Source organism: Megalopta genalis, chromosome 6, assembly GCF_051020955.1.
Source record: "Megalopta genalis isolate 19385.01 chromosome 6, iyMegGena1_principal, whole genome shotgun sequence".
NCBI lineage: Eukaryota > Metazoa > Arthropoda > Insecta > Hymenoptera > Halictidae > Megalopta > Megalopta genalis.
In genome coordinates this window covers 5,483,049-5,506,758 of record NC_135018.1, presented here as the reverse complement: position 1 = coordinate 5,506,758, position 23,710 = coordinate 5,483,049, and the positions used below count along the sequence as shown (strand labels likewise).

The following is a 23,710-nucleotide window of genomic DNA, read 5'->3' as shown; positions in this document are numbered from 1 at the left end:
ACATTACTTTCATTTTATTCCAATATTTACTGTTTGCAGGAAAAACGCTGGCTAGTGTTAACGTGAACACCGTGTATACGTGTCCATATTGTTTGTAATTGGCCCTTCCTATAATTACACTGCGAATTTTATGCAACTATGATCAAAATAAGTAGAAAAAAAAATAAAAATATCTAAACAAATTAGAAAAACTTATGAAAAACGTATTCCTATTTTCTCCCTAATTTATTAAAATTATTAAAAACAAAAGACAGGGGTTTTTATTTCATTTCTATTTCGTAGAATTAAGTTAGACAATTTTTATTGCACACAAAGGTCCGCCGACATTTATCTAATTCTGTAAAACGATAATGTCGAAAGTCGAATGTTCGAAATGTATTGAAAAATTCATTTTCTGCTTTCACAACGTTATGGACGTTATGTACGTTTATGTTGTTTGTTCAGGTAACGATTAGTTACGGTAATTTGTTTTGTTCTACAAAATAATACTATGGAGAACCATGTTTAAAGAACCTATTAAAAACAAAACTTACTTTATCAGATAAATCTTTTTAGTATAATATTTTTCTTGGAAGAGAAGAATATATTATATTTTTACTAAAATATGTTAATAATAAAAAAACCTTTCTATTGAATACCATGGCAATAACACGATGATTAATTGCGAGAACTATTCTGATTTCGTAGAACAAACGGGCCATTGGCGAGATTCCAAAAGCCAAGCCACTCTGGGATACAAAGGGGTAAAAATGCAGGAAATGAACCTCAAAGAATTTCAATCTTGTGAACGGAGTGAAATGTTGGGCAGTAAATTCTTCTAGATTGAACGTGAAATAGAATAGAGAAATATTGAACGGGGGGGATTCTTTGATGTGCTATTAGTATCAATAAACACTTCATACTTTCTCATTTTTCTATAATACACTTCAAACAAAATTAAAAACCTTGACAAATATCACTGTTTTCTTCAATTCCTTCTGGTTTCAAAAATATTTTCAAAAATAAGTTACACTGTGAAAGCTGTTGCTATTGCAAACGAAATCTTTAAATCTCTACATTAATCATCATTGACGTAAGCGACATGTAGTTCAAAAAATGTTGTACTTCAATTTCGTGCACACAATCTTCAAAAATTTGTTACGCTATGAAAGGTTCATGTGATTGCAAACAAAATTAAAAATCCTGGCACCAATCATCTCATTAGCTCTAGTTAGCTACTTGTGGTTAAAAAATATAATGTACTTCCTTTTAGTGCACACAATTCACACGTTTCAATCTTTAATACATAATCCTTCAGCAAGAATGTCTCTATAATTAAATGTCGAAATCAAATGAGAAATCCATCTAGGTTTCCTCGCGTTTACAAATAAATAAGTAAATAAATAAATATTATAAAATTTTCAAAAATAACATACAGCATGGAAGGTGCACATATCACTTCTGGTACAAGAAATAATACACTTCGTCCCAAAAACTTCTGCAGAAATAATTTGCAATGTCGAAATTATGATCATTTGCTGAAATGACTTTTCATTTGAAAGACAATGCACTTCCTTTCGGATCGCAGAAATCCCAACAAATAATTAACAGTCTAAAAAGTATCATTTATACGATCGATATAGCTTGTCAGAACGAATTTTCCGATCTCGTGTTTTATAGTTATGTCATCCAGGCACACGTCGGACAAATTCATTTGAGAAATTATGATTAATTCGGTATAATTGATATTTCGACGCGGCAGAGGGATATAATATCGCGTGTTTCCCGATGATCGATCATCGCGGTTACAATTATCGGGTGTGAAAAACAGGCTCGCCACGTGATCGGCGGTCGGGACGTAATGGTGGAATACTTACCTCGTAATCGACGGTCGGGCTGAAATAGGGCGGCGTGGTTGTTCTGAGCGTGCTGGCCGGCGTGGAGGAGGTCAGAACGTCGATGGATCTTTTGTTAACGTTGACTCTTGGCGATTCCACGTCTACCCAGTACGTGCTGTAGTCCTGCGCGAAAGTCGACCTGCGGCACGAGGAAATCGAAAGAAACGGTCACTGAAAGAATCTTCGTCTGACCAGTGAAAGGAGAGCGGAGTCGCTCGAGTGCCTAATCGACTTTACCTGTGCGCGCAAGTGTACATTTCTAAAAATCGAACAAAAATGTCGTTCTTTCGGTGCATCCTCGCACAAGGTCTAACGAAATTAATCAGATCCGTCATGACTTAGAGAACTTCTTATTAGACCATCTATTCAATAATTCTATTTATTATAAGCGCATGAGATCTGCAATGTGTTGATGAACGTACGAAAATCGTGAATCTTGTTATTCCTTTAATTGATTTTGCAAAATGATCTACATACATGTCTGTACTATAATTACTACATGTGAAGTAGAATTAAAAATTATACGACACTGGTTAGTAGATCTTCTTGCTTTTTAATTGATCTAAAAAATTGTAACATCAAGTGATCTCTAGATCTTCTTGTTCTTTAATCGATTTCATACAAATTCAACCATTAAATGATCTTTATACTTGTCTATTCAAATTGACTATTATTACAAAGTATACTACACTGGTTAGTAGATCTCTTTGCTTTTTAATTGATCTAAAAAATTGTAACATCAAGTGATCTCTAGATCTTCTTGTTCTTTAATCGATTTCATACAAATTCAACCATTAAATGATCTTTATACATGTCTATTCAAATTGACTATTATTACAAAGTATACTACACTGGTTAGTAGATCTCTTTGCTTTTTAATTGATCTAAAAAATTGTAACATTAAGTGATCTTTAGATCTTCTTGTTCTTTAATCGATTTCATACAAATTCAACCATTAAATGATCTTCATTCGTGTTTGTTCATAATTAAGTACTCTGTGTTGTCGAGATTGATCTCGCAAAAATTGCAACACTAAATGATTATAAAAACAACAACTTTATAAAATATATAATTTCATAAAGAATATCGAAGTATATGTATATCCTTTTCACCAGTTAGTTTAGACGAGTTAAATTTCAAGATCGAATAAAGTTTGTAATCGATTCAATTGAAATTATAAAAACAATTAATACAGTCGTCGCGAAGAGATGGTAACATTTTGTGTTATCGCGAGCATATAAAACAGCTAACCGGTTATTATACACATTTGCTTTTAATCTAGCCATTTCATATACTCGCGAGGCTAAGCATGATTCAATGAATCCTAGATCCCCCATAAAAGGAATATAAAGTCTTATTGTCTCCATAAACGTACTCCACGGTCTCACGATAAAAGATGAAACCGTTACTCGTGCACCGTGTCTTCTAACCCCTCGACTAATTTATCCACAAAATCTCGCACCTCGCCAACACCATATTTATTATTACCATAAACCGAGCGATCATCTCCGACAGATTTTCGCGCCGAGTCTTATCGCGTTCGGAGAGAAACAGTCGATGTCTCGTTATACGAAACTACGATACATCCATCGCGCCGGTTCCACGAACGCGTCTAGGAATCGTAGCCCGCTAGATTACGCTTCAACCGCAATCGTTCAATTACTCCGCGAAATATATCACGACAGGAAGCATCTATCATTGCCTTCGCGGTAATAGAACTCCCGTGGCCGCGCGAGAGAAGAACGAGGAAAAAAAAATCACGGGGGAGGAAGAGAAAGAGGAAAAAGAACGACGGGCAACACGTCGATTCGTATTCCACATCTCTTCAGATAAGCCTATAAATTACAGCCTTCCGGGTCAACGTGACGTAACCCATTACCGTCCAGGCGTGGGAACAAAAGATAACAATGTTGAGAACGTTGAAACTCCATGGGGGTCGAGAGGAGGATTTAGGATGGGTATCGAGGATGGGTCCGAGGGTGCGTTTACGGTCGAGCTGCGATGAGAGCCACATGTGCGACGATTGGGGCGGCGTAATATGCTGCATACGATTTGTTTGTAATGGTGCGGTGTTATTAATCAGTGTTATTAATAGCGGATTTCATGCGTTTATGAGAAAAATGAGTTAATCGAGTACAAAAACATTTAAAGCATTTAGGTATATTGTTGCATCATTTCCAACTAATTAAAATGGATAAAGAGATCTGTATCTTGTAATTAGTGCAGATAACTTTTATTTCGCATAAAAATCCGCAATCTAGTTGTTAACAATTGGTTTACGGGAACTGATATGGTAAACATACATTTATAGAGAATTAATTCAATTTTGTTACCTCAGGCATTTATTATGATCAAAATCGTTGAACGTTTGAATAAGTATACGTTTCTTATTTTTATCAAGTAATATAAAATAGTTGCTTCTAGCAACTTTCCGTAAACATAGCGTTAATCTGATTTTATTTATATATATTTTGTCAAAAAGGTCCGTCGTAAGAGCGTTAATAAGCTTCTAGTAAAGAAAGTGTCAGTGTGTCTGGAAAATGAATGATTTTAGAAAGGAATTGCTATTATCTTCAAATTTGGCGAGATAGTAACAACGAAAAATACGAATACATTGCTCTACAATGTGACGTTTGTAACGATGTTTCAATGTAAACATACCCACGCAAAAGAATCTAATGTGTTTCTACGCTTGGTTGCCATCGAAGGTTTTACTGTTTGTTGCAACTCCATCATGAACGTACCGTAATGTTTCAGAATTATACTGTTAAATTATTCAGAATTATACTCGGTGACAAACGTCAATGTATACATACACATATAGCAATAGTAAAACAATGAAGAAGTTCCCGTTAGAGAGCTCGCAAGGTTTTCTTTGAACTATGTTCCTCGAAACAATCGATCTCCTTTTCTGCCATGAAAGGTCTACAGACTTCGAAGTCTGTAACAAAGTTTAAACGGCTTGCAGTTTTCCTGATTCCACACTTCGCCGATTGACGATAGAAGTTCGTGACGCAAAGTTTCTAGGGAATCTGTATTACCTCGTAAAAAATGATTCATAGGTTTCACAGTGTGTTGAATCAACCGGAATGTCACCACGTGTTGTGTGCCTTTATGATAATATATTTCTGATACATTTATAATGATACGTTTATGACGATAGTTTTCCGATGATTTTGTGACAATAATATTTTTAAATTACTCTAATTATTAAATCATATTTAATGTAATATCTTACGTAATTGTTTTTATCATTGTAATTATTTTAATTTGACCTACGTGTTAATGGTAAATCAAATTAGCTTGCTATTATTAAACTCTTTCAATCAAAAATATTCAACAATATTTTGAAAATCACGAAATAAAATTACGTTCAACAATATTTTGAAAATCACGAAATAAAATTACGTTCAAAAATGAAATAAAATCATTAACATGTTCAAACTTTAACGTAAATGCATCACGGATTCCCGTTGTCCAATCGCTTCCAAATTTCGCCCACATCGATTTCCCAAGAAAGTGTCACAAATTAAAATAGAAAGATTGAAAAAATATTCGACCCTTACAGCTATATTGAACACTGTATTGAACATTCATCAAGAAGCAGAAGAAACCGGCCAGCACCAGTCACGTCGATTATGAACGGAAAAGTTTCTAACGAATGTCCCCGGCCCATTCCACGCACCGTTACACGCGTTGGATTGTATTCCGCGCACGAGGTCGATGTAACCCGTGCCGCGTGCCACACGAGCTCCCGCCTAATCGTAATTCATATGCCGACAGATCGAGGCGTGTTACGTGCGCCCCGGTGCTCGAGGCTCGCGAGCACTCCGACCCAGAAATTAAACGTCCAATTAATTGTTGCTCTCGGAATGGCTGGTTCCAGGATTCCGCTTCGAACGCGCTGACGCTCGATAAAAGGCCGACCGAACCGGCGAACCGATCGCTAACATAGTTTCGTGCTGTTGCCATTTCGAGCACGTGGCTGATTCGCTCGTTTCTATCGAGTTGCACGAGAGCTGTAATAATCGTAGGAAAGAGGTTTCGTACTTGAAGATTTTTATGCATCGATGAAATTTTTTCGGGGCCTAGGTACGAGGATGAGGAGACTACGAGAGCCAATCGAGAATAAATATTTATCGAAGTTAATTATCCGAATGAATCCTTTTCAGTCGAGTATTTTATTCGACTAAGAATTATTCGTCAAAAATTATTCGAATGGAGATTGTAAAATTATTCGAGCAATAATACGAATATAATTGTTGACTGTTTTTGTCTTTACGTAATTTTATAAGAATATATTTCTACGGATGCATTCAGGATCAGCTTAATTTCATCTTAATAACTGAAACTAATGTAAGTATTGTAAAAAATTAGTGCAAGAATTATTGAGCAGTTTCAGTACGTGCTTACCATTTTTGTTTTATTTTGATACGTTCAGGCAACAACAACAAGAATAGGCAATACAAAAATAGTACACAGATGTCCTTAAATTCTTCTAATATTTTCATTATTTAAAATTTCACCTACTCATTTTTATTATGAATGCATAAAATCCGCAGTCTACTGGCAGTGAACGGAACGCCGTAAGTAGGCGTGGCTTCTTTGCCCTCAATTTTAGGAGAGCCAATACAGAGACCCAGAGGATGCAAAAAAAATCTGTGGTCGGTGAAGGACATTTAGGATCTATAGAAGTCGGATTAAATTAAGAGAAAGTAGCCAGTGTCCATGGTATTTAAATGCCCCATAGAATTCATGACTGGTCTAGGACCTGCTGCAATCGCTTGATAGAAGATTTTAAAAAAATCTTCCGCCCGTGTGTGTACAGAAACTTTATCCATGACTTCATAGTAGGAATAGACAGCGTTTAGTCGAATGAAGAAATAAATTGCACAACGGGTCGTCCTAATTGATATAAATTTTACAACCAACTGGTCGGTAGAATGGTGCATACGTACTAGTTTCTTGCAGCGCTGAAACTGGAAGACCTTTAGATCTAACAGGTCGTGACAGCCTGATACGGATTATGAGGAAATTTAATGTGAAAGTACGCCGGGGTGCTTGATTTTCGTGACTCGATTCAACCTTGCTTCCGCATGCCTATCAGTTATTCCCTTTACACGCCCAACAACCGTGTCGTTATGGCGCATTAGCCACATCGCGCGCGGCTGAATCAAAGTAAACATATTTCTCTTAAATTCCGTTCGCTGCCGGCGGTTCGGCTGGGAAACTCGCTGCGCTTTCAAATGAATGTCTCCATTCAGTTTTCTTTCGGAAGAACGATGTTCCTGCATCGTTCCTCAGGTTAGAGGCACTAGCCTGTACTCGAATACTATACATATACGAATAAATTTTCAGTGCAGAAATCTGGCAACATTAACTGTTCAGGGTATAAAATTATCTTGTAAAAATAGGAAAATTGTTTGGATCAATTATGCGGCTCTTCGCGAACTCAAACTCTCACAGGCTCTAATAACAAACTATTTCACGATAATATTCATAATTCCTCGACCGCATGGATCACGTTGTATATAATATTTATAGTTGTACTTGTAATGGAAACATTTTTTTCCATGTCGTAAATAAATTAAATAAATCAAATTTAAATTAATTTTACAGTATACAACGTTTCAGAATGCGTTCACAAAGAAATCTTTGACTTGATATTTTCAGAAGAATTATACAGTTGTCCTCAGAGACTTAAAGGCGCCAGTTTGCAATCTAGTGGAAAATTATAATATTTGTATCGGTACAGTATACAAAATTGATCAACGGGTTGCTAAGGACGCATTTCGAAGGAAATTTTTGTCCGGATATTTGAAGCAGAATTATGTATAAATGATTAACGATAACTACTCGTTCAATGATTTATCAACATGGAAACCTCTGACAAAACATTCGACATAGAATTATCTACAAGTGTCCTCGAACATAAGGACGCTTGGTTGCATTCTGTTAGTTGGCCATTTAAAATTTCTCATTTCCAGTGCACAAAAACGGTCTACAATAATTGTCCAAGGAAATCTGCAAGGAAATCCATGAACGAATTTTAAGAAACAATTTTTCTCAACCTTATTCCGATAGCAAAGATTCCAATAGCAAATTGCACAATATTCTCGAGTGACAGTGTACAAAACTGGTCAACAGTAACTATTCAAGGATGCATTCATAAAAATACCAGTGTTAAAACCAGAATTGGGAATCATTCGAATTATTTCGAATAATCCTCTTTTCTTTCTTTTTTCATCCCGTTAAACGCGAATAAACATTATTATTATTAAAAAATATTTATCTAATATAATTATCCGAATGAGTACTTTTTAGTCGAATGTTTTATTCGAATAACAATTATTTCATTCCTTATAAATTATTCTATCGATTTATTCGAATAATTCTTAATTCGAGTACATTATTCGAATCATTTTTAATTCGAGTATACTATTCGAATAATTCTTAATTCAAGTACATTATTCGAATAATTCTTCATTCGAATCCATCATTCGAATGATTCTTAATTCGAATCCATCATTCGAATAATTCTTAATTGGGATACATTATTCAAATAATTCTTTATTCTTTACATAATTGTATAAAAATATATTTATACGAATACAATTCAAGATCAATTCAATTAAAACTACTATAGAATGATGAAATCGTCGATGGCTTCCTCTGCATCCGTAGAAAGAATTATTTAATTATGCATCAATGATCAATCTACCCAAGAATAAAGAAAACTTTCCGATGCAACATTTCAAGAAATGTCGATTGTAAAAAAAGAAAACGTGAATGAAAGAAATCGATAAACTATGTGAAAGAAACACTTTATACTGTATAATTTTTATTCGAATATTTTCCATATGAATTCCTGAATTTTCTCTGAATAAAAATTCGTACTCGAATAAAATCTTATAAAAATAAAATTTTCAACTCTGGTTAGAAGCCAGCTTGACAGGTATTGACATTGTGTAGCCTGTTCCCAGGACGTTGTTAATCCTGCGCAGACGTTCGATACTCACTTGAAAACAATGGTTCCCTCGTAATCGGCCGGTGCCTCCCAATCGAATTCGAGATTATGCTTCTTGCTGGTGTTCGTGTGAGTCACCGCGTTCTGTACACAGCAGAGAAGGAAAATATTTCACCGGCAGGCAAAACACGGTAGAACGTGTCCTTCGACAAACTAGCGACACACGTGAGTCACTCGCAGCCTTGAGATCTTTCGCTGCGATCCGAACGATTTCATCGTGGACACACGTTTGCACGAATTATCTACGATCGAACGAGCGAACGAGGGCAGCAGTGCCGTTTATCGAAGGAACCTTTCCCCCGATACAGTAAATTCTCCCTAATTGACCCTCAGCTTGTACACAAAAATGGACAATTTGGAGAAGAGGAGATACGATTATTCTAGCTTTACGGCTTGTTCTTATAGTTGTTGACAATCGGTAACTATAAAAACGAGTCTCGAGGCTCGAATAATCGTATCTCCTCTTCCCAAATTGTCCACTTCTGTGTACAATCTGAGGGTCAGTTAGGAAGAATTTACTGTATTACGCTCGCGCCAATTAGAGGATCTTCCTCGGAGACTTCAATGCTGGGACGCGCTCCGTGAGCAGATGCTTTGGAAGTGCGGTGACTTCGAAGAGTATTTTGACGTTAGATTTTCTTATGGTATTGTAGTTCTAGCGTTCAAATTAGTTCGCAGAAAAATTACGATACTAGACCGTGGACCTCAGGCATTTACGACGAAAATCCGCAGCTCAAGTGTGGAACGCTAAAAGCGTTTAAAGAATGTAGAAACATTATTGTATTTTTAATTGATTACAATTATTAAGGACAGAAATAATTTTGTCTATTGCAGCTACTATCAATTCATGCAAACAATTTTTTACTTTGCATAAAAGTTCACAGTCTAATGCTTAAAACACTGAATTTATCTATTATAATACCACTGACGACAGTTTTGTATTATAGATGTAAATAAAATTCTCTTTATATACATATATAATAGAAAATTCTGCAGAATTTAGACGGCATACCAGCATCGTTATACTGCAAGTCTTAGTGCAAGTTCGTATTCCCGCAGACTCATTTCTAAACTCGAGGACAAAACATAAATATGTGTGACTCGTTAGCAAGATTGCAACCGTGCAAACACAATGGGCATTCCATTGAACTCGATTGATGTTTCTGATTGAATTATACTTTGCTCGTGTTCACCTTGAATGCAGGAGCATTGTATTGCCAAGATTCATCCGTGTCTTGTGTCAATCTCATACATTTTTTGCTGATTCTGAATAGACAGAACGTTTTTCACGTGACGCGGCGGTTAGGATAGTGGAGCCGATTTGGGGTGATCAATCCTTTTGCCTTCGGCATAATTAACTCTATATTTATCGATTATTTTATACGATTTTTTATGCTTTTATTTCGCTCGTTTTTTAAATTAAATTTTGTTTTGTTTATTTCTGAATCAAAAAATTGTTGTATTCTTTCATTTTGTTCATTTGAGGAAAAAAGAAAAATTGCATTCTTTTATTTGATTCATTCTTTGATAAAAGAATGTTTGAAAATTTCATATATCTTGTTCGATAAATATAAAGTTAATTATGCCCGAAAACAAATCGAAGGCGCAGGGGAATCGTTCACCACACAATAACCAGCACCACTACCCTATTCAAGAACACTTTTGACTTCAATTCAGTATTTGATTTTCAAAGAGGATATTCACAACGTTCATCATTCGTTTCCCAACGTGTAATTGATTGAGAAGGACGAAGATCATCTTAGTTAACCTTAGAGTGGTGACGTGCGTCAAATGGACTCCTAGCACTAGTCATGATGTACGTCAAATTGACTACTACTACAATAGCACTAACTTGACGGCAAATTGACTCCGTATCAATAATGATGATCTGATGTCAAATTGACTCCGTATTGGTAGTGATGCCTTGAAGCCAAATTGACTCCGTATCAATTAATGGCGACTCAATTTAACGATGAATCACCATCATTGATACGAAGTCAATTTGACATCACGATATCACTAGTGGTGTCAACCCTTTTATCGTTGTTAGCTACACTTGAGAAAATGTTGATTTCTGAATATTTTTAATAAATAATAAATAATTTTGATAATTCATTTCTTCCTCCTTCTTGAATTTCCGAATTATAAGGTTTTTTAAAATTTATGTAATTTCTCTCTTTCTCCCTCTCTCTCCCTCTCTCTCTCTCTCTCTCATATCGAAACTATAATATAATTATATATTTAATATTTCGCTCAGATACATGCGACTCTTTCGGTCGGAACTAAGAGGGTTAAAACAGTGATCACCGCTTGAGGATTGAGCCCGTCTGACTATAATTTAGTGTTCATTTTCAAAGAAGAAATTCATGTAATCGATCATTCATTTTTCCGTCACACTGATCTTTTTCAAGGGTTAAATTCGGCTAAGAAAAAATAACGGACATCGAAGCCGACGAATACAGTGCAACGACAAGCTCTTATCATATTCAAAAAAAATATCTTTCCTGCTCCCTTCTCTAAATTTGTCACCAATACCTCGACTGTCATTTGCTCACGGAGCCATCGGTATCCCCGCCAGGTTAACAAGTAGTACAATGAGTCGTGAAAGCGAGATTTCTCGTGACCCGGTAAGCAACGCGCGAAAAATGTTGTCCTCGATCGTCCGGGAACGTGATCCTCTAACTGACCCAAGCAATCAATTCTCTTCGGCTTGCACGTTCAGTCGCGCGATCTCTCACCTTTACACCGTCCGTGCACTCTATGGTCCTCGCGAATTCAGGCAGATTCGCGAACTCGCCGACCAGTTCGCCGGTCGCGAAGTCTTTTGCTAGAATCATGAAGCCTTCGTAAGCTAATCCTTGAGGGCTCCCCAGAATTAAGCGGACCCTGCCCTGTCCTGCAGCCGGTAGCACCTGATAAGGAGCAGGATAAGCGTCCTGCTTGGAACTTCCAGGATGTCGAGGAAGAAGGTCTTTGCATGCACTTTGCGGTGCACCATTCGGGAGAGCCAATGTGGTAGCCATGATGCTCAACAGGATCAGAACTACCCCTTTCGTGTCTGCAACAGACAAACATTCTGCGAATAATTATCATTCACATACAGTAGAAAATACATTTCCGTAAGATAAAATGAAGATCATATGTCCTGATCAGAATTGTGCAGAATTCGAATCGAATTAGTCAAGGAATTATAATTGCAAAGTAATTCAATTACACTATAACTAAATTATATATTGCAATTCAATTATACTATAAGTTAATCACACGCCGTGATTTAATCACATTATAATTCCATTAGACTGTAATTACATTAAGTTATAATTTAATTGTACTATAACTAAATTATATTGAAATTCAATTATATTATATATTAATTACACCGTTATTTAATCACATTATAATTCAATTACATTATTATTATTATTCAATCGCATCATAATTCGATTACATCATCACAGTCAATTACATTGTAATTCGTGATTCAGATCACCATTCAATTAAATTACAATGTAATTAGTAATCGAAATTGGAGTACCATTACAAAATACAAAGTAATTAAATTACATTAATTACGAATCGCGATGTAATTAAATTAAAATCGCGGATTGAGAAATAATAAATTAATAGGTAATAAGATGTTGAAAAAAACATGTGAAGGTTTCATATAGAAGGGTTTTTTTATAATGATTTATAAGTTCATAATGTCTGAACAGAAATAATCCAAAATCGTCGATAATATTTTCGGCATATGACGAGTTTGAATATATTGGCCAACAAGGATGACAATTGTGACAGAACGAATTCGCAGAAGAACCACGGATTATTCATTGGAGCATCTGATTGGCAGCGCGAGAACATTGCCGGGATTGTGAACTATGGCTAATAAATTCTGCCTAGTCGTTTGAAAATAGTTTGGAGCATATTAAATGCTAGTGCAACGTCTTATGTACACTGCCAAGGCTAGTTTCGTAGCAGAAACCTGCCCAGCCACCGATCTGTCCTTATGCGTGTCAGGCAAGCGTTAACCGATCTCCTTTTTCAGCGACCTAGAGAGAGAAATAATTGCGAGGAGGATGGATACAAGGATGCTGCTCCAATTCCAGGAACATCTAGATGCAGAATAGAGCGAGCCGCGTTTTATGACACGCAAGAATTCGTGCCTCGCTTCGGACGTCAGACCGTACGAGTATCACGGCTGGTTTTCCTGGTGCGTCACTCACGAAACCATTCAACGGAGAATCCTATGCGTTAGTCACCACATCGAATTCACTGTCGTGCTCTACCGTCCGTACTTTTTCCTCATCCGATACGCTGCATCATTATTCTCAATTTCCGAGATTTGGATCGCACAATGACACACGTGTCGTTCCACCCGTGATAAGAGGAGAAGTCGCAGGCGACTATCGAATGATAAAGAATATTTTTTTGAAACCGAAATAGTCCTACCATAAAGTAAATTCTCTAATCTTGACATAAGCCCTTCGAATCCTATAATTCTTCTGGAAACTAGCGATCGAGATTTTTTGACTTTTCAACGTGATTTCGAGCGCTTCTCTAAAGTGCAACGGACCTATCGTAAAGTACGTTTTCCTAGCTTTAATTTAAGCTCCCGAAACTTAAGCTATTCCGACAGGAATACGACTTTAAATCGACTTGAATCTTCCCTTTAATATCGAGTCATTTTGCTCCGAATAAGCCATCGGAACTTTGCGATTTCTCAATGTGAATTTGAAATGTCTATTCAACTAAAGTGAAGCTATTATATAGTGCGTTCTGCCAGCTTTCATTTGAACCCTCAAAAGTGGAAATATCTTAACGAGAAGCATTATTAATCAATTCGTAGGAACCCCTAAAAATATCCTTTTTCACCAAACCATTGTTCAGAATTAACAAATTTTACGCAACGTATCTATTATTTTCAATTTTTTAAAAGCACTGCAATTCCATTTGATTTCAGCGGTTTAAACATTGCAGTCGATACTTCAAAGTTCACATTTTTTAACTGTAACATAATTCTTTGATTAAAACAATTCAATTAATTAATTTAAGTAAAATCAAAACTGAAGGTATTAAATAGTCTATTAAAACTTGGAGATTCCTTACGTGATACAAGACTTTCCGCGTTCAGATTCACAGAAATCGTTAACGTGGCCACAGCCGCTACATATATGTACAGTAGAACCTCGATTAATCGAACGAAATCTTTCTCGAACTTTATTATATCGATTTTTGATTATTCCGTGTACGACCTATCATCCTATCCTATCGTATCAATTATCAATCGAAAATAAAAAGAAATTTAACGATCAATTCTGAATTCTCAGATAATCGAAGTTCTACTGTACCGTAAACCAGTTTATCCGATGAGATCAGCCGCTGAAAATTTCCGAAACGATTCGGTTGCAGTAACGAATGGGTCCCCGAAGTAAACAGGATTGTTTCAAAACGCATTATGATCAATGGGACAAGCGAAGCGTCTCGACCACGGAAAGTTTCAGCGTCCAGCGGTCCGTGTTGGGTCTCGTTGACCCAGAATCTCTCATGGAACCTAGTCAAACAACTAGTTCTCCGACTGTCGAGCCGCGATCTGAAACGCGCACGATGACCGATCGGTACGATACGATACGATACGATAGGACACGATACGATACGATACGATACGAAACGAAACAAAGCAACGGGACCGTGCAATTTACGATGATTCAACCGGCGTCTGACAGGGGCCGCGGCCGCGAGAAGTGAATGACTTAGAATTAACGTCCGCGGAGCGCGTAGCCCACGCATGAAAGACGCTGACTTTCACCTATTGAGTTCCGCCGGACGACCCACAGGATTTCTTTCGCCGCGCATTCCTAAACGATATCGAAACACCCCGCTCTTTTCTTATGTAATCGATCCGAACGCGACCCTGGAGACTGTTGCTTCAGTCACGATAAATTCTTCGATCCCGTGCTAATAGAAACACTTGCATGGTCTGCGGCCGCTGGGAATTTCGACGATAGTAGCATCGACCTCGGAAAATCGATTTTAATTTCCTCGATTAATGGCAGCGCAGGCTGAGATTGTGTTCTTAATGTTTCAAACAGAAATTACAAGCAATTGTGCGGATACGTTGTGGAAAATGCACAATAAAGAGACAGCAACATGTTCGGCGACGACTGTGGATTTTCGCGATTGGAGGACTCGAAAAGGCAATTTTAGTGCTACGATCGTGAATTATTCGCTGTTGCATCGTCCCCAAGAAAAGAAACAGCATCTTCTATGGTTGAAGAAAATATTGCAAATTATTTTATGAAATTAACTTTTTTAGTATTGACCGCATCTAGGTACAACAAATTCTCCTCAATTATGTCCATCAGCTTGTAAACAAAAATTGACAATTTGGGAACAGGGAATATGATTATTCGTGCTTCGTGGCTTGTTTTTATATAGTTGTTAGACTCGAACAACCGTATCTCCGCTTCCCAAATTGTCTTTGAGAGACAATTGGGGAGAAGTTAATGTACTTTGTACTGCCCATACCTATTTCTTCCCCTTTAATTTATGTAAAAAGATATACCTACATGCGGATGTAATAAATATGTGCATCGTCCGTCTTGCGTAATGTACCATATACATATTTTAGATTGCAGTAGTAACGCTACCGTATTTATTGCCTTTATTGCATTTGTTATAAATCGAATAATAATAATAATAATAATGATAATAATGATAATAATGATAATAATGATAATAATGATAATAATGATAATAATGATAATAATGATAATAATGATAATAATGATAATAATGATGATAATGATGATAATGATGATAATGATGATAATGATGATAATGATGATAATGATGATAATGATGATAATGATGATAATGATGATAATGATGATAATGATGATAATGATGATAATGATGATAATGATGATAATGATGATAATGATGATAATGATGATAATGATGATAATGATGATAATGATGATAATGATGATAATGATGATAATGATGATAATGATAATAATGATAATAATGATAATAATGATGATAATGATAATAATGATGATAATGATAATAATGATAATAATGATGATAATGATGATAATGATGATAATGATGATAATGATGATAATGATGATAATGATGATAATGATGATAATGATGATAATGATGATAATGATGATAATGATGATAATGATGATAATGATGATAATGATGATAATGATGATAATGATAATAATGATGATAATGATAATAATGATGATAATGATAATAATGATGATAATGATAATAATGATGATAATGATAATAATGATGATAATGATAATAATGATGATAATGATAATAATGATAATAATGATAATAATGATAATAATGATAATAATGATAATAATGATAATAATGATAATAATGATAATAATGATAATAATGATAATAATGATAATAATGATAATAATATAATCGATAAATCGATTTATTGCATTTATATATCGCATTCGTCATTTCACCACGTAGCAGAAACGGCAGAGTCTGCTGTAAGTTTCCATGTACTCGGCGATAAACAACGAAGATCGGAAAACGGTTTCAAGAATCCAGGACCCAGGGCTTTCAGAAAAGAGGCTGTTCGCAGGGTTAAAATCGACTTAGCGTTGCACAATGGAGGCCAAGCGACCCATCCTGCCGCGAGACATGAAGTTGTTGCCTCGGCGAAATAAAACGCGTCAGAAGCGATGATATTAAAATATCGCCGGCGTGTCTGCAAGCCCCGAGCAACCCCTTCACATAATGCGCCTCAATTTATTTGGAACGACGTCGCGTACGCGCAAAACACTCGCCGCGAAAATCTTTCTTCGTGCACGGCTTCTTTGATACCATCCCTGTCACGATGCATCATCGCGAACGATTTTTAACACTTTGACTGCTTTGTCAACTATACTTGGCTGACGGAATTGTCTGCTCAAATGTGAAAATACATTTGCACGCTAGTCTATATTGTATATCATCTTCGTTTTATTTTATGCCGCGGAACGCACGAATGTTGAAAATGTAATTGATGTCGTACAACGTATCTTTTCAATCTTAAATTGATTAAGTAGATTCACTTTATTACACTTTACACTGTAATTTTATGAAATTTTTCAGGTTGTCGGCGTGTCAGCAACGTGTGAAATGAAATACCTTAATTTTATAATAGTCTCGAAGTGGCTTTCCGACAGTGTTATAAATTTGTTGTATATTCATAAATAAATAACTTTTTGTATAAATTTATAAATAAATTTAATTTTATGAATTTATAAATAAATTTAATTTTATGAATTTATAAATAAATTTAATTTTACAAATTTATAAATAAATTTAATTTTATGAATGTATAAATAAATTTAATTTTACAAACTTATAAATAAATTTTATTTTATGTGAATTTATAAATACATTTAATTTTATGAATTTATAAATAAATTTCATTCTTCTATAGAATCAGTTGTTTGTAGAGTTGCTTTTCTTCACCGAAAGTCAATTCTTGCATAGAAACGATTCTGTAAACGTGAACAGTTACAGAATATTCGCCCTAATTGATATTCAACGCTAACTAAAGCTGTCGATTTCGTTAAACGTTAGAAAAATGGCAGAGAAACAATCTGCAAGTCGTGTACAAAAATAATCGCCCACTGTGCATCCAACCGTAGTGCGCATCGTGATGTCACGCCGGGAGAATGCACGCGTGCTGCACAGACTGATGTATCGCTGCGGAAAAGAGACATGATTGTTGCAAAACGCGGACGATTTCGCGTCACGGCTAAATCGACACCGACTGCTCCATGACGCGGCGCCTTAGAACAATACACAACATTTTGTTCCCCGTCGAGGCATTAACATTGGAACCTTGGGACATCATGCCATTAGCTCCTCGATCGCGCACAGCAGGAACTGATGAACGTCCGTCGCCTAATTAAGGTCCCTGTTAATCGTTTCGTTGTGTCGCCGGGATGTTACAAAACCTGTTGAAATTGGCTGGTTAAACGTTCACGTTGGCAGCGTTTAATCTACGTTTCTTTCAGAAAATATCAGATTGTCTGCTGAAAAAAATCTTCTCCTAAAGAGACGGGCGAATATGGCTGCGATTAGTCAGAGTTGTACATCGTATAACGAACTGTTCATTTAAATGATTATTTAAATAAGGAAACTATTTATTATTTGGTAGTTTAAATACAAGACAAAAATAATTGCTAGATGTAATAAACTTTATTTCTTCTTTGTAAATACAATTTCAATTATTATAGCTTTTTATTTATGATTTACTCAGCACTAGTTCAGCTTTGCAATGATAATGAATGGAAATTAATATTTATCACACGATAAACGAAAAAAAGTAGCATTTTATTAGCGAAGTTGATCTACGAAATATTTATTAATATAATTAATATAATATATACAATAGTCGAAAGGGGAGTAAAAATTATTTGTTATTTGTCCTTACCTAAAATCCAAAAGAATGTATGACATTCTACTTGCAAGTAAAAAATAATAAATCACTTATTTATGAAATTATTTAAATGATTTTTGAATTAAATAAAGAATTAATTATCATTTGCGAATGAAATATTAGTTTAATTTGTGATTTGTTATTTATTATTTCAAATAAAATTTGCCACACAAAACGTTAAATTCTTTCTCTTTCAAACGCGTCTCGAATCTTTTACAACGGTCCACAGTATCCCTTATTTTCAAACAATATCGGAATGAAAGATTTGAACTTTTAGATTAAAGATTATTATCGAACATTACAGTAAAATCCGTCGAAAGATTATTGTGACCTACAACCTACAGCACCAGTGTTCTGGGCAACCTGCGATACTCTCCTGATCAAATTGAAACAAAGCAGCATATTACAACTGTTCATTATTTTAACGTGAGACCACTTTCGACGAAATGAAAACGAGAGAATCAGTAGAATTAAGATAAACTTTCAATTGAAATAAGTCTCTATTAATAGCAAAATAGGACAACATTTATCGTTTTATTTGTCAATTCGTCTACACGATTTAAACTAAAATAGACAGCTTATTGTTTATCATTTGAAACGGTTCTCTGCCCGTAAGTAGTGTTTGTACAATCACCGTACTGTTTCATGAAAGTAACAAAAATTTGTCAACAATCTTAACAAATCGAGAAAAGATGAATTTATTCAACAATTTTCCATGAATACGTCTTCATAATCACACTAAACGATGCGCAAATGAAACAATTTAGTACTTGTCATTTTGATGATTCTAGTAGCACCTCTAGCGTGAACGTATTTAACAGTCACGAAGCAAGCAATCTTTCTCTTTTCTTCCACTGCTCCTTCGAAAAACTCTCTCTCTCTCTCTCTCTCCCTCTCTCTCCCTCTCTCCCCCTCTCCCCCTCTCCCTCTCTCTCTCCCCCTCACCCCCTCACCCCCTCTCCCCACCCCCCCTCTCTCTCTCTCTCTCTCTCTCTCTCTCTCTCTCTCTCTCTCTCTCTCTCTCTCTCTCTGACGAAAGAATGAAACATTCTTCTGCTCATTTAAAAAAAATAAACTCCCGAAGGATCAGAAACAACACGAACGCCGCAAAGGTTGCAAAGAGAAAAAAGAGGTACAAATGACGAATAATGTCGAATTAAAAATTAGAGAATCGCAAAAAAGGGCGCGTGCACGTATCACAATAGCGTCGAACGAGGACATTGTTCTCTAATCCTAATGGAGGACCGGCATCGTGTAAGTACATCGAAATCCATTCATTAAAGCAACATTTGAATGGTAGATGAAAAGTTAAGAGGCACGGTAATCACGGTTCGTCGGTTATTATCATGTATTATTACGGCATTGTTCGAAGGAACGAGCACAAGGCTTCCCGCATAGTGTTCTGCGGTTTATTCTGCCGTGCCATGCTCGGCCGCTGCTCACGCATCGATCTATGAATCGCGATTGTATCTCGGTGCAACAGATATCTACTGCAACGCAGGCGGCTGGTTAATCAACGGATTTGTATCCTCGTCCCGTGACGCCGCGCCGTGCGATGCGATCCCGCTGACGACACCTGGAGAAATTTTCTAATCTCGACGGAACGGTACTTTTGTAACTCTGACGGCTGATACTCAATGTTGACGAAGTCTCTGTTAACCTCCTTTCGCTGCCGGGCAAATTCGAGATGCCAGAAATATTGTGAACAGTTTTTCGGTCTGTGGAAAAAGCTTCCTTGCAGAGCATGTACATTTTTTGGAGGAAAACTATAAGATTATCTTATGATTTTTAGCCGAATTTTTCTTCGGCTCATCCGTGTTTCAGAATGATAAGTAGAATCGTAACTGGTTATGACAGTAGATTGGGGAATATAGTATCTTTAGGCACTTTATCGAATTAGAAAACGAGGTTTTATCGGTTATGTTTATGGCCCTAAATTATCTTCGTTTGAGATGTTAACTGAGGTGTAATTGTTTATCAAAATGGATCGAAGAGAATCCAATGGCATTTCACAATGGCATTTCTTCGAATCAGAAGACAGAGATTTTTTTATTCCTTTAGGATTATTTTGCTTAATTTCCGTTTCAAAATATTAAAATAGTAATTGTTTTTGAAAATGGGTTGAATTGATTACGTATAAAATGGAAGATTATTTTATGGTCTTGAACTTGAAGTACTCCTGCCTAACCTGTGTTTCAAAATATTATTTCAAATGCTGATTGTAATATTAAAATTGCATAATTGGAGAACAAGACTGTACTTTTTTTTACTTTTATTTAAACCACCGTCTGAAAATGCCGATTAAAATTAAAAATAATCGTGAAATTACGAATCTACAAGCAAAATAAAAATCAGACGAAATAAGCAATTAGACGAAATCGAGTTTAATAGAAACTTGTTTCCAGTCGCAAAAATTTCAATCAATCAAAAAGAAGTCACGTTTTATTGTTTTATTGTCTCAAATCGTATCGAGTTATTTTATTGACAATTATTAGCTTTGGTTCCTTAATGCAAAATCAAAATTCTTCGTACGACTGCAACAAGTAGGAGTTAAACAGAAATTTCCATAGATTTTTGTCGTGAATGCATAAAATCCGTACTCTAATCGACGCAAGCTAATCGACTCAACCATATTTACAAACACTTTTGAAAAATGTCTATTCTTTTTGCCGTCGTCTTACCCGTTACAAACGTTCAATCATCAAATTATTAGCTTGTCGAGAATTCCAATAATTTAATCATTATTTAATAGATGAAATTAACAGATTTAACCTACGGACAAAAATATGTAATCCGTCCAAAAAAGACCATGTCATAGACACCTTAACCCTTAGCGGACGAGAGGCGACTCTCGGTCGCCACGGCATTTCGCGCGGCAGGACGAATGGCGAGCGAGAAGCGACAGTCGGTGTTTATGTTAAATTTCGTTATCTCGAACATTATCCACAACGTACTGTTTTATGAGAAAGTCCCTGAAGTGGTGGCGCAAATTATTTTTCCGGAGACTGGAAATTTGTTTAATCGATTCGTACATTCTCTACGAACATGTAAAAAGGCAGAGAAACGAACAGCCAGGTACACATTTGAACTTTCGCAAAATTTTGATCAACAAATTGAGAGGAGATTTTCGTCAACCACGAGATAGATCTTCAAGTTCGACGACCAACTCTGACGAAATTCGTCTAAACGGGAAACTGTATATACTTGTTACTGACAGAAAGAAAGATTGCAAAGTTTGTTCCAGTCGAAACAAACCAGGGGGAAGACATGAGACGACCTATTTCTGTGATACATGTCCAGATAAACCAAGAATGCATCTTGGTCAATGTTTTATAAACTATCACACCGAACGAAACTACAAATCATAATTTTTGTAAGATTATGTTCACAAAAGTGTGAATATAGATAAACTAACGAAATATAACGTTTTTGTAAGATAATTTATATGTAAGATCATTTTATTGTACCATATAAGACACTCGACATATTTGCAAAAATCGCCTCGTCCTGCTACCTGACTCTGCCGAAAAAGTCGTCGTCCGCTAAGGGTTAAACTATCCGAGGGAAATTCAGCTGTGCCAAAAAATGTAACAGAAAAATTTGACACAGAATCGCACCGAACCTGTCACGAATGGCCTTGCAGTCGCTGCGAGTGAAAAAAGAAAAATTAAAAATAGAACATCGCGTCACGCAATTGCAAATGTCATCTTGACGAGTGCTTTCGAGTTCGGAGAAAAGGCAGCAGATATCTTCGATCGCGAAATGAAAAACAACTGCCGATTAGAATAACGTCCGGATAGCAGCGGCTCGGATATTTCTCGACTACAAATCGAGCTTAGAAAGAGCTGAATTATTCGTGGCTCGAGTGTTCTACAGGTGACAAGGTAATTTGACCATCGCAGGACCGGTTACAGGCGGAAGTGACGAAAATAAAGTCGAGGCAGAGTCGCACAGTTAGTTCGTCTACCAGTTTAAGACTACAATCGCGCGCCCACGCATGAATTATGCATGCCAGAATCGTGTATGAGTCAGCCATAGTACAAATTACGCGTAACTTGTACAAATAAAATGGCGCGGCTCTTATCGATCACTTAATTTTCATTCTAGTCGACGAACAGAAGGAACATTAATCACCGAAGAAGTTGTCAATGTTGCAGAAACGACAACGGGAACGCATTTACACATTCGTTTGTTTGTTAATTTTTGAAAAAAGATCCGTATTTCGAGTATTTCTTGGAGAAATTCAAAACAATGGAATCCCTTTTATTGATTTTTCACGTATTTTCCTGCCAGGTTACTGTTCTCGCCTGCTCAATCATTTATTCTTGACATTTTTCATATCATTTCTATGTTTCTGCGACAAAAAAATGCATTCATGCATCGATTTACCCGTAAATTGTGGATCGCAATCTAATTGGACCATTTCTTTGAAACGCGAAACGAAAACGGCAATTATTATGGCCCTTCTTTGTTTATATTCCTATTATTTCTCATTTTCCGAAAGAACAATTGTTTTATTGTTTTGTGTCGCGTTCCTGCAGAACGTATTACAGAAACGCATCGATACATCAACCCTCTATTCGTAAATTATGAATCGATGCTTGATTGAAATATTTGTTTCAAAACCTGGAGTGAAATCGGAGATTGTTACAGTACCCTCGCTTTTGTTTCGTGAAGCTTTATAAAAGCTTTTTTCATTCTAACCAATTGCAATTTTTTAGAAAACATATTGCGGTCTAGTAAAATATACTCTCTGAAACCTTAAAAAAATTGCGAATCATTTCGTCCACTTTTAAAAGGAAAGGTATTCCGTTTTAAACGCTAGAACTGCGAAGCGTGAAAAAAATTGTCTGAAATTTGTTATCACTCAATTATTGGAATCATTGCGATTCTTCTGTAGCAAATGATTAAGCATCACGATTTATTCGGACACATATTATACAAAAACCATGGACAATTCAAATAAATACAGTCTTATCGATAGACTGTGGATTTTATGCATTTATGGAAACATGTACAGGTGAAACATAGAACAGCGACAAAATTAAGAGAAACTAAAGATGTTGAGATATGTTAATAACAACTTATTAAAATTGTTTAAGAGAGAAACACGATTTCACTTGGCTCCTATGTCTTCTGCAATTGATGCAGATCATTTTTATTTTGCATAAAAATCCGCAGTCAACTTATTAGCTCGATAAGGCAATAAAACAAATGAATCGGTTGTAGTGTTTTGTAGGTGCGGTATTAAAAGGTATCGGAATAATAATGCGAGTCACTCTGTCTCAATTTCATAAGCACTAATTACTATACAAAATCAATTATTTCTCG

At 35.9% G+C, this 23,710-nt stretch overlaps 1 protein-coding gene across 1 annotated transcript in view; it reads right to left on the bottom strand.

The window, feature by feature from the left end:
* Window positions 1-23,710, bottom strand: part of LOC117223746 (putative ferric-chelate reductase 1 homolog) — a 57,309-nt gene that overhangs the window by 27,137 nt on the left and 6,462 nt on the right. Inside the window, exons 2-4 of the mRNA XM_033476220.2 lie at window positions 11,643-11,962; window positions 8,897-8,988; window positions 1,857-2,016 (exon numbers count right to left, since the gene is read on the bottom strand). Coding sequence (XP_033332111.1) covers window positions 1,857-2,016; window positions 8,897-8,988; window positions 11,643-11,962 — 572 coding nt within the window. The remainder of the gene's footprint in view (window positions 1-1,856; window positions 2,017-8,896; window positions 8,989-11,642; window positions 11,963-23,710) is intronic.